Genomic DNA, 12,640 nt, shown 5'->3' on the forward strand with positions numbered 1-12,640 from the left:
CTGCACATTCACGTTGGCTGTGATTAGTTCTACAATCCAGCCGTATGAATTCCCCGGTTCTTGATTGAAGCCATCAAAGACCAAATTGCATATTGGGTGGCGTCCGAGTTCCAGGGAACTGAGGTAACATTGCAGTTGAGGCAGCCTCTCTGCTACAAAGTCAGGGCGCATTAAAGGTAACCTAGAAAAGGGCCCTGATGGACTGGGCCTCGGGTCCCCGGCCTGACCCGGCCAAAATCTAACGCCAGGGGCGCCTCTCTTCCAGCCCAAGCAGCTGTTCTGGAACAGTGACTGCACGCGGCGCTGCCGCTGTTTCCGGCGCAACCTGATCCAGTGCGACCCTCGCCAGTGCAAGTCGGACGAGGAGTGCGCGCTGCACAGCGGGGTGCGCGGCTGCTTCAGCACCAGGACCTCCTACTGCCTGGCGGCCGGGAGCGGCGTCTTCCGCACCTTCGACGGCGCCTTCCTCCGCTTCCCGGCCAACTGCGCCTTCGTGCTCTCCACCATCTGCCAGAAACTGCCCACCATCTCCTTCCAGCTCATCATCAACTTTGACAGGTGGTCCTCCCCCAACCTCACCGTCATCTCGCCCGTCTACTTCTACATCAACGAAGAGCAGATTCTCATCAGCGACCGCAACACTGTCAAGGTGACGAGCCCATGGTTGATGCTTAGGAAAGCTGCCCCGCAGCAAGGGCTGGCCGGGGGGCATTGTGCTTTCCCCAGGTAACCGACTTTCAGGCAATCAGGTGTGGCTGCATCTGTGCCCTACACGGATGAGCAGCTGTCACAGAATGAAGTATAAAGATTCTGCACGTGTAAGGAGGGGCCCCATTCAGTCCTCCCCAGGCCCTGCAGGAAGGCTGTAATGCCCCAGGCTTGTACTGACCTCATAGTGCTCATAGAGATTAAGATGATACAGTGGTAGGTAAACCTGTTTGTACTCTGGATGAATTAACAAAAAGCATCTCGTTTGTTTTTAAGAGCCTTTAACATTATTCTTGGCTCTCCCCACCCATACCAACTCATTTTTTCATCTCTGCCATCCTTTCTGGAAGCTGAGAGGAGGCAACTGTTTGCCTATGAAACCACTACCTCAATAAAAGCCAGGTGGAGCACCCCCTACTATCAGAGGGCCCCATCGCCTCATGCCAAATGAAAACAAGGGGGGGCTTTCTCTTAGGTTGGCCCTTCCTTAGGCCAGCTGCCTGGTTCCTTGTGAATCTTAAGCCCGTATACAAATAAATGTGAGTCTCCAACCGCACCCCCATAACTTATAGGGCTCTCCCCGCTGGGTTCTTCCCACCCCTTCCATTTAAGAAGATAATCTGCTCTGATGAACTAGACAGTGACCCCCAGTCTTCAGCTAAGCCAGGCTGCTCACAGGAGGTAGAGAGAAAGAGGTGAACAGTGCCCAGTACTATGACCATAGCTAGGGAGGGACAGGCAGAAAGCCGGGGCATGCACATGAACATCTATTGGCCTGGAATGTTGCTCTGTGTATTCTGCTTTCCACCACCGGCTCAGATAATTATGCACTGATTGTATCTTTATTTGAAGGGCCATCAAATAGCATTGTGTCCAGTGTTACACAAAAGATGGGTGGTATTTTGCAAGCTTTAAAGGAAGAGTCTGGATTTGAATACTAGTTTTTAACTTCAGTGAAAGCTGGCACTGGTTTTGACACTCGAATTCCTCTTGCAAATTGGCCCTGCAGACACAACTGCATGGTTCAGAATTCAGGAGCTAGAATGTGAAAATGACCGCCAGAGAGAGCAAAGCTGACACTGTTGAATAAAATACCCCACACTAGCCTAATAGTAAAGAGTTGTATTTTCTAAAAAGGCTTCTGCTTTCTTTAGGAAACAAAAGTTACTAATAACCTGGAGAAAAAAACTCAATTTACTTTGTAAGTACAAGAAAAGCATGTTATGTTCTATCCTAAGGCTAAGAAAAGAAACTGTTATAAAGGAGGAAAATGGCAAATGCAGAAATACTGTGCCTGTACGACCTCTGGGGGGAACCTCCAGTTTGAACATTATAACAAGAAAACAGTAAATGTGGCGGTGATCCCCAGATTCATTTTAACTGTGTGGGACTCTCCTTAATGCAGGATTGGGAGTTCATTTTCAGGAATTGGTTTATGCTGGGAAAGTTTTATACAAAACTCCAGTCATTTGTTGTAGGTTATACTTTTATAATGTTTTCTTATCTCTCTGCATCCATATTTTGCTCCTTTTGAGAGAACTGTGGACAGTAAAATTAGTGAGTCCCCTTAAATTCTAGGGCAGGGGTCAGCAAAGTATGGGATTCAGGCGATCCACTTGCTCTCTGTTTTTGTACATAAAGTGTTATTGGAACAGAGCCTTGTTCATTTAGGTACTTACTGTCTATGGCTGCTTTTGTGCCATGGGGGCAGAGCTGAGTAGCAACTGAAGTCCTATGGCTGACAAAACCGAAAGCATCTACTCTGGCTCTTTACAGTGACAGTTTGCCAATGCCTATTCTAAGGGTAACGTACTTTTTTTCCCCCAATAGGTGAACGGTACCCAGGTGAATGTTCCATTTATAACCGGGTTGGCAACCAAAATCTACAGCCGTGAGGGGTTCCTGGTGATTGACACCAGCCCTGACATCCAGATACACTACAACGGTTTCAATGTCATCAAAATCAGCATCAGTGAGAGGCTGCAGAACAAAGTGTGTGGCCTCTGCGGCAACTTCAATGGGGACCTAACCGATGATTATGTGACTTTACGGGGGAAGCCAGTGGTGAGCAGCATGGTGCTGGCCCAGAGCTGGAAAACCAACGGCATGCAGAAGAGGTGAGAGTTCTAGCCACTAGCTCGATGCCCCACGTCTGCCCGCGTCTATGACAGGTTTTAATGAGTTGGAAACTTGCTACACCATCATCCGCCCCCTCCTACAAAGAGTGGCGCCAAAGGTCTTCGGATTTTCATGATACCAATAGGCACATCAGAGGCCTCAGGGATTTCTTGAATGGTACAGGAAAGAATCCTATCATTCTCAGATGAGAGGATTCTAACTTTTCATGTCACCCAGCCCCCAGCTGCACAGAAGAGTATGTGCCAGACTGGAACACTGAGGCCTTGGCCAGCTGCCCACCCCGGAGCCGGGCTCCCCAGCAGGGGTGGCGTCAGGAGCTGCCTGAGAGAAGGAAGGGCCGCCCCTTGCTCTCCAGTGCTGGTCTCACTGGGTGCTCATGGCGCCCATCAAAGGCTCGGGCATGCTTATGCAGGCGGAAGTTGGTGGGAATCAGGAAAACCTTTTTAAAGATTTAGTCACCGAGAGTGTTATCAGACTCTTCTCTTGCCAAATGAGGCAGAAGGAGCTGAGCAAATTACCCCAAAGGCATGTAATCTAGATCCCCTCTGAGCTGCTGACTTTTGGTAATACCTTTCTGGGTCGTGGACAGACTTCTCTTTCCTGTACAATGGCTCTGCTTGTACAATGGCTCCGTCCCCTTGCGCTCCGGCAAGCCGAACAGTAGCTGATACCCGGCTGGGGAAATAGTTCAGGTGTAAGCCGAATAATCCACCATAAATGAGACCATCCTGCGGATCAGGGCGCCCGGAGCTGGAAAGCACCGCGGGCGATATCCAGTCCGATCTCTTCTTTTCTAGGTGCAATGGAAGCGAGAGCAGAAGGGTTCCCAGACAGGGCCCTGTAAGCGGCAAAGCTGGGACTAGATCCCAGAGTCCCTAATTTGATGCTCTCTTTAAAATGTCACTTATTGACACAGTTATATGTCACAGGTAAAAAAATGACAACTTTGGACATTTGAGCCCCTCTGGGGCTTCCAAAGATGAGCAAAGTTCATTTCCTCCCCTCCTTTCCCCTCCCTCCCTCCCTCCCCTCATTCCTTCCTTCCCTCCTTCCCTCCTTCCTCTTTCCCTTTCTTCCTTTACACACTATTTCAGCTGGGCACCAATTTTCTTGCAGAGGTTTTGCTTTTTTCTCTGATAACTATACTGTAACTGGTTTAGAAGGCTTCTGGACTTCCTTTCAGATCTTTAATTTACCAGCTATCATCATTTATTATTTTTAATTAAGAACAACAGTAACTATCATTATTAGATTGCTTTGGTTATATCAGTACCTATAAATGGTCACCGTATCAATCACGTCAGTCAGGCACAGACAAGGCTCATGACTGTCACATCCATACCTGCCTTTAGGCCGACACTTTGGTGCCCCATCCATTACTCTTTTTTTACCTTCACTTATTCCAGTGATATTAACAGGAGAAATTCCTGTTTCACGTAGATGGATAGATTGAGACCGGCAGGACTTGCTTTCAGGAGGTCGCATAGCCAGTGAGTGCTGAGTCAGCACACCGCACTCATTGCCGGGCCCGCGGACGAGGTGACAGACGTGGCTGGATGGCTGTTTGTGTCACTTGGCCTGACCAGCCTTCTCGCCCGCAGCTGCAACGAGCTGCAGTTCTCCCAGTACGCAGCCACGTGCGATAACGTGCACGTCCAGACGATGCAGGGCGACGGCTACTGCATGAAGCTCACAGACATGAAGGGCTTCTTCCAGCCCTGCCACGGGCTTCTCGACCCCCTGCCCTTCTACGAGTCCTGCTACCTGGACGGCTGCTACAACCACAGGAAGTTCCAGCTGTGCGGCTCCCTGGCCGCCTACGGGGAGTCCTGCCGCTCCTTTGGGGTCCTCAGCACCGAGTGGATCGAGAAGGAGAATTGCTGTAAGAGAATTATTTTATTTCTGCAGATTCTTTTCTAAGTCAAACAACAGCTCTGCTGGTGGCACCGCTTCATCTAAGGCTGGAGATCTGCTTCCCGGTGGGGAGTGGAGGGTTGGGCGTGCCAGCTGAGATCCCACGAGGGCGAGGGCAGCCTCACCCACCCGTAGGTGCTGTCCAACTGCGGAATCTGCACACCGGCTTGGGAAGACGAGCTCCGCTCGGCTGCAGGAGCCCGAGTTAGTGACTTACGAGGTAGAGGGATGCAGTGTGGGGCTCCTGTTTGAGTTCCGTCCCGAACTCAGCTCTTCACCAGCTCCTTTAATGGGTCAGAGCCCCAGCAGAAGGGGAGGGCGTGTGGCAAGCGGCAAGTTGAGTTAGAATGGAGCTGGTTCTGTCTGCCTGGGTTGAAAGGAAGCTGAGGTTGGATTTTAAAGGGGATTATTCATATATTAAGTTAGCTGATAAAATAAAGATCTATGGATTCTTGTATATTTTTTTCTGTAGTAAGAAAATTATTTTGATGTGTATATCCATTAGTTTATTTGTTCATTTTCTTACCATGTTAATCAAATAGTTGGAGCAAATAAGTATGTAAACACATTTAAGTTTGTCATATACATATGGGTGTCCATATACATAAATGGGCACTCTGTCCCATTAATGCAGTCTGGTCTGTGGCCAACAGAATGTACACACAAGCCTGACACGCACCACCAACCTGGGGTGACAACCAGCCCATTCCAAGATTTTACGCATGTCGGTAAATTAGCACACTAGACCTGACCAAGTGTGGGACTGTGCTTAATGCAGAACCTAAAAGCAATGTAGTTAATTAAAATATGGGCTCAGTGATTTCAGAAACTCCTAATAAGCAAATTACTGGTCTCTGTTGGAAATTAACAGAAACGTTTTATCTGATAACTTTATAATTTTACCGTTTACTGTTAATAAGCAATACTATAAATAATTTTTTTTAAAAACTTTGAACCTTAAAAATCGTGAGGAATTTTTAAAGTATCAGTTTTTGGTTTTAACCTCCAAACTTCCCTCTGTATAAGGGCATGGCTTATTTGCCAACTGGCAGATGGGACATCATATTGGTAAGTGAGGTGTTTCTCCCTTTGGGCTGTAACCTCCACACGTTGGGTTATTCTCTTGGGTTGTTTTCATACTGTGTCAATCAACCATAAGATTCACTGAGCAGCTGCTCTGTCCTTAGTACTGTGTTAGGTCCTGAACTCACTTGGCAAATGAAAGGGTCTTTATAAAAAAGGCAGCCTTTAAAAAATAAGTGTATTTAAATAACGCTGATAGCTTTCCATTAATCTCCTTTTGTTGGAATGAAGACAGGGTGATGTGAGCCATCCCTGTGCGCCCACCTCTTACCCTTAGTTACTTAGCAGACGGGCATGGCAGCTGGGGCAGGAGAGGCGCCCGGAGTTAGAGGACAGCTCAGCGTTCTGTTTCATTTTTAAACTTGAAGCTAACTCAGCTCAGACTGGGATCAAACAGTTTCTTTAACACTCACCATCATATACTATGATGAGTAGGAGCGTTAAGTCTGGATAGGGGGACAGATTCTTTACATAAAGAAGTGAGTGTCAAAATTAGTGGCTCTCAAAATGAGGTGTTGAAGATTTTGCAGGTGGTCTGTGGACTCATGTGCTTCGGAAATATTGTTTATAATGGGACGATGATGACATTTCACATACACGTGTATTTTACTTGTAGTTTTACCCTTTTCAGCAAAACGGTTCTATTAATCTGTCAGTGCTGGTGAGTGTGTGTTGGTTTGGGTTGGTCAATTTTAAGTCATCAGTTTTAACTATATAAAATTAAGTAGAAGTTTATGGGGAAGGTGGCCTGTAAATCAAAAAAAGACTAAGAAGCTGTGGTTTGAGGGACCTCTCTGGGACCTTATTGGCCCTACAATTTTCATTTTTGATAGATGTTTATTCAGCACGAACTATGAGGTGCTGAGAATATAGAGATAAAATGGTTTGAGGTCTTTATATAAATATAGGTACAAATGCATATAGTCCAATATTCTTAAGCACAGTAACCGTGGTCCATCTCGGCAGTTAAGAGCACCGTGCATCCCATCCCCAGCACTTATTACCTGGGTGGGACCTCGGGCAAGTTTCAGCTGTGAAGTGTGGATATACAGTATTACCTCGTAGAGTACTTGTCAGGATGAGTGGAAATTGTGGAACCAAAGAAGGAAGCCCAGTGCGGAGCCCTGCTAGTGTCATTATTTTCTGGTCAGTGACCCTGTCTGTTCACTTGTGGCCACCGTCTGACCACTGCTCATTCCATTAAAGTGTCGAGTCTGGAGTGTCACTACATGTCACCGTGTGTGGATGGGAAAATCAAGTTGTTTGTTTTCCTTTTTAGCAGGAGTGGTTGAAGACCCCTGTGTGGGGGTGGACTGTCCCAACAGAACCTGCGAGCTGGAGAACGGAGGAGAGCTCTGCGGCTGCATCGAGCCGCCCCCCTACGGAAACAGTGAGTGACGCCTGCCCCGTCCAATGGGAGAGGCCTGGCCGCTGCGCGGGAAAGGTCCAGGGTTGGAGCCCCTGCGTGCCACACCAGCGAAGGAAAAAAACCCAAGTAGCAGAGCTTTCATGAGCATTCGAACAGAACAGAGAAGCAATCTGAGCTTCAAAGTAGGCTAATGTTCATTTCCTCATAGCTACATCCTTTTCTTCAATAAATTGAAACACATAAATTTGTACATCAATAGAATCAGCCAGTTCCATGTGAGGCATGATCCACATCAGAGAGATCCAAATTGATCTTTCAGACTCACAGGGAAGTAAGATGGTTCGACGAAAACATGAAAGAATCGGGAGGAGAATGCTGGCGCTTTAAAGCCGGCTTTATCCGGCCCAGGGCCTCAGTCGGTCCTGCAGAGACAGCTGACGCGCTCGGAGCAAACAGCAAACAGATCAGGAGTCCAGGCCCTGTTCCTAAGGGCAGCCGCCTTACGGCAGGCGTGGCCTTGTCCCCCAGCCGAGCACCCCCGTGCTGTCAGCCCGAAGTGGGGCCGCTCCGCCTCCCAGCTCCACGCCCTGGCCGAGCCGCCCACCTCGGGAGGCACATGCTGAACATCACACCGACGGAGAGCGGGAGCCCGATGGACGGAAGGCTCCACGGGAGGGGGCGGCACGGCTTGTTCCAGGGCTTGGCCTAAGCACGTGAAAATGTTTATCTCCGTTTCTATAGTGCCCCTTAGCCTGTGTTTATGTACCCACAGAAAATGTCAGGGCATCACGGTGTCAAAAAGCAAGACCCCTAGTGTTTGCGTGGGAATCGGCCGGGGGCGGGGCTGGCCCTGCTCTCACCTGGGGGCGTGTCCTTTAGCCAAGCCGCAAGCGGCCAGACGCGGTGCGTGGCTCGTGGGAAAGGGCTTCCACCAGAGTCGGTGGGGGGGGAGCCTGCTGGGTTTATGCAGAACAGACAAAAGACGCTTTGTTAGCATTTTCATCTTTTAAAAAAGGCTCAGTGATACCCCGTTTATTACTTTGAATGAATTCATATACTCATTTGGTTTGATCAATGCCTAATTAGAAAAGCCACAGGCTCTTGTGCAGAGATCCTTGTCCTCTTCTAAAGGAACCGGTAGGGATGCCCCGCCCTCACCCTGCAGCCAGACCCACTCCCACTGACTTGCCTTTCATAATAACTGTCCCCCACAGACTCCCATGACATTATTGACGCAGAGGTGACCTGTAAGGCGGCCCAGATGGAAGTGTCCGTCTCTAAGTGCAAACTCTTCCAGCTCGGCTTTGAGAGGGAGGGCGTGAGGATCAATGACAGACAGTGCTCCGGCGTCGAGGGGGAAGATTTTATCTCCTTTCAGATCAACAACACCAAAGGGAACTGTGGCAACATTGTGCAGGTGAGAAACGGGGTTGAAAGAACGCCTGGCAGACGTAGTGACAGCTCCGGGTATTTGCACCTTGATTGTCTTTAAAGCCAACTTACAGCAGTCTACTTATAAATACCCTCCTTAGAAAACAGCAAAGGGCAGGTGTGAAATGAAATACATCAGGGAGAATAACCATTTGGTGTTAAGTGGCTGATTGAACTGCAAGAGCTGGATAAGCGACCGGCTTCTTCCCTTGCTGTGCACTGTCTGCTATCATCCTTTGCCCCGCACACGGGCAGTTTTCCTTACCTCTCTCATCTTCCATTCTTCTTCCAGGTCAACACAGCTGTGTTCAGTTATTCCGGGGGCCAGGGTGTCCCACCATCATTTAACAGCTGGCTGCAGAAATACATCAAGGTCCCACCTTTTAGTGCCAGATTATCCATGTATAGGTTGGCGGAGCATCCACTGTCTTTCTGTGATAACTGTGTTCATTAACACGTTTATCAGGGAGTGACAGGAGTAAGGTGAAACTTCCCTTTGTTCATTTTGGTACTTTTGGGCACGTCTGATAAAAGACTCGGTGGAGCAGAGATTTTGGGTTAAGAGTTGGAAAAGAAGACTTCTATTACCTTGTGATGGTAACACTTCACGTTGTCCCCAGCTTGGGTTCCCACAGATAACAGGCAACTGGCTGCAGCTAGAATCCAGCGGTGCATGAAATCTCCTCCCTGAGCATCTAAGGTTGTCAGACTGAAGGGCACTAACGACATCTATCGTCATACCTGTTTCAGTGAATGCCGAGGCTGGCGCCATACTGACCGACAGAGGCCTTTGGGTATCTGTGGAATGAAACCATTTCTCTGCTTTCAGGGCTGTGGATTTGAAATGCAAGTCACATACTCCCAGATTTAATGATTTCTGACCTCCCTTTGCTCTGCAGTCCAATGGCACTCATATCGTGTATAAAAACACAATCTGGATTGAAAGTGCCAACAACACCGGCAATATCATCACCAGGGACCGGACGATCAGTGTGGAATTTTCCTGTGCTTATGAGCTGGATCTCAAGATCTCCTTAGACTCTGTGGTGAAGCCTATGCTAAGGTGAAGAGCCTCAGGGCTGTGCACATAGCTTTGTCTTTTCCTTGGCAGTGAAGGTTGGCATGCCCAAAATCGCTAGCAATTGTCTTTGAAGCACTATGGGAAAAATAATTCACATTTCCTGAACCTAAATGCCTTAGATCTGCACTGGTCCACAGAACCTTCTAGAATGATTGAAATGTTCTTTAGCTGCTCTATACAAAACAGTAGCTATCTGTGGCCGCTGAGCACACGCCATGTGGTCGGAGATGCTAAAGAACTGGATTTTAAATTAAATTTAATTTTAATTGTTACATGGCTAGCAGGTGCCGTATTGCAAGCAGCCTTAGGCTTTGCTATTCACTTTGCCTTCCCCCTGCATTTTCAGCTTGAAAAACGGTAGGTAGTTGAGTGAAGATAATTGTTTGGGCTTCCCGACCTCATGATTGTTTCCCTTTCAGTGTCATTAATCTGACAGTTCCAACCCAAGAAGGCAGCTTCATCACCAAGATGGCACTGTACAAAAACGCCTCCTACAAACACCCGTACCGCCAGGGTGAAGTGGTGTTGACGACGCGCGATGTGCTGTACGTAGGGGTCTTTGTGGTGGGAGCCGATGCCACGCACTTGATCCTCACGCTGAACAAATGCTATGCCACCCCCTCCCGCGACAGCAACGATAAACTCCGATACTTCATCATTGAAGGCGGGTAAGGAGCCTTTCATTAGGGGACAGTCTTTGGTATATCAATCGACATCAATTTTTAGAGAAGGGAATGGGGACTCCTAGTGGTTGAATACCTACAGGGCCAGCATTTTGCACCCATGATCGACGTAATTCTCATAACACCCTAGGAGGTAGATATTGTAAACCTCAATTTAATGATGAGAAGGCTGGGGCTTAGGGAGAGTGCACAACTGGCTTAAAGTCACAGAGCGATTTGGTGGAGGATCCCCACCATGTGGCATCAACTACAAAATGCTTTGTTCTCAGTGGAATCAAAGGGGAGATTCTGCCCTGCCTGCTTTGCATTTCAGTTTGAGAGAAATGTGGATCATCTGCAACTGAAAGACTGTGATAAGAGTAATGAAAGCTTGGTGAACAGGACATCTATAAAAACTTAAAAAGAATTAGAATAATAGCCTATGAAATCAGTGAGTTTCTTTTTACTCACCACAATATACTCAGCACCTAGTATATTTCCTGGCTAACAGGTGGTCATGTAACAGAATTTACTAAAGGAATGAATGCATGAATGAAAAAGAAGAAAACAGTATAGAACAAACAACAATAATGATAATTATCTTTAAAAAACAAAACAAAACACTTATGTCAAGCAATAATACTTTTTAACAGCTTTATTGCACATGTAATTTAATGCAATAAAATGTACTTGCTTCAAATATAAAATTTAATGATTTCCACTCAGTGATGGAGTGCAGCCATCACCATAACCTAATCTTGGAGCATTCCCATCACCCTGATACAGTAATTCTTAAAGCAGATGTCTGTATTGATCAAACTTCTATTAGAAGTGGTAGAGACCGGTTCAATCAGGCTTATGCAAAAACAAGGCATTTCAGGGCTACGGAACCAAATCACAGGAGTGGGTGTGGCTTTAGGGATGACTGGATCCAGGCAGCCAAATGCTGTCAAGACTGCACGTCATTTGCCCTGTCCCTTGCCTCTCTGTGTCTGTCTTAGTGACCTTGTTAGACTGGCATTCCTGGACTCCCATCCTCATAGCACTGCAAACACCAAGAAGCTGGGATTCCTCCTAACCCCCTTCGGGGAATGCCTGGGAAGGAACATGATGACCTTCCTTGGATCACTGCCTCTCCTTTCTTTGGAGGGGATGTGATGTTAAATTGTCTGGTGTTGGGAGGACAAACTTCTCCTTGACCATCTTAGGGTCCCTGGCTGGGTGTGAAACAGATCAACAGGAGAAAAGCATATGGAGTTATTTAAAAGTTTTACTTATATTAAACTTACATTTACTTGTATGACATGGAATCCTTCATAAGGAAATGAGGGAGAACCAAAGAAATGGTTTGGCCTGAGTATTCTCTGCTGGGTCTGATGATGAACGGACAGCCATGGAGAAGTGTGACTCACCGAAGAGCACGAGGCGGTTGCAGCAAACAGGGAAACTAGTGAGGCCTGTGTGTTCGGATTGTTGTCTTTGAAGATAAGGGTGCTGCTTTCTTCCAGGCATGGAGGGCACCTCTCACAGGAGGGTTTCATGACTGTGAAAAGAGTCAGGGGAAGGTCAGAGTGACCTTCCTGCTCCTGCCAATCTCTCACACTCCTTAACCTTAAAATATTCAGTATGCCAGCCGCCACATTTCGGGGTAGTTTGTCCTGAGCACGTCACTGGCCTGAGTCAGCATCCAGCCCCACGGTGGTCAGAGTGCTGTGGACACCATAATTGGCTTTAAGACTGGCGGGGGGCAAGGAATGGTTCCCCAAAAGAAGAAGGGTATGGTTCACAGTAGACAAACAATAACCATCCACTATGTTGCTGATGAAACAGGTTCAGAGAGGTTAGGTACTCAGCTCACCCAAGGCCTCCCAACTAGCAGGGCACAGAGGAAGAATCTGTCTGGGTATCGAAACACACCAGCTCCCTAACTGGCTCTGGGGGTTGCTGAGACATATTGTGGAGTTTTCAGCAAAGCGCTCAGTAAGGCACTTGTCTTTCTGCGCTGGTATTTAGCCTCCTCAGAGGCAAAGGGAAGGACTTGGTGACTTAGCACATGGTGGGCCTATGTGCTCAGTTAAGGACACAGTTCTCCTTTCTCCTGTGTCTTGCCTCCCCCACCACAGTCCTTTCCCAGAGTGAGGGCACTAAGCTTGGAGCCACTATTTAAATGCAAACCCAGGTTGTAGGGCTTGAGCTTCCTTTGAAGGACGCTGTGGCATTTAGCATTTTTTAATAGTATTTAATAGACTTGAC

General features: G+C 47.6%; 1 protein-coding gene and 1 long non-coding RNA gene across 2 annotated transcripts in view; one reads left to right on the forward strand and one right to left on the reverse strand.

Moving 5' to 3' along the window:
- Positions 1-12,640, forward strand: part of TECTA (tectorin alpha) — a 63,398-nt gene that overhangs the window by 45,442 nt on the left and 5,316 nt on the right. The window contains exons 13-19 of the mRNA XM_036887626.2: positions 266-649; positions 2,539-2,825; positions 4,449-4,729; positions 7,124-7,234; positions 8,428-8,630; positions 9,544-9,707; positions 10,145-10,393. Of these exons, the coding sequence (XP_036743521.2) occupies positions 266-649; positions 2,539-2,825; positions 4,449-4,729; positions 7,124-7,234; positions 8,428-8,630; positions 9,544-9,707; positions 10,145-10,393 (1,679 nt within the window). The remainder of the gene's footprint in view (positions 1-265; positions 650-2,538; positions 2,826-4,448; positions 4,730-7,123; positions 7,235-8,427; positions 8,631-9,543; positions 9,708-10,144; positions 10,394-12,640) is intronic.
- The window catches only part of LOC118913564 (uncharacterized), a 60,864-nt gene continuing 59,251 nt past the window's right edge, over positions 11,028-12,640 (reverse strand). Inside the window, exon 5 of the long non-coding RNA XR_005025252.2 lies at positions 11,028-11,930. This is a non-coding gene — a long non-coding RNA (uncharacterized LOC118913564). The remainder of the gene's footprint in view (positions 11,931-12,640) is intronic.

Source organism: Manis pentadactyla, chromosome 13 (assembly GCF_030020395.1).
Source record: "Manis pentadactyla isolate mManPen7 chromosome 13, mManPen7.hap1, whole genome shotgun sequence".
In the NCBI taxonomy this organism is placed as follows: domain Eukaryota; kingdom Metazoa; phylum Chordata; class Mammalia; order Pholidota; family Manidae; genus Manis; species Manis pentadactyla.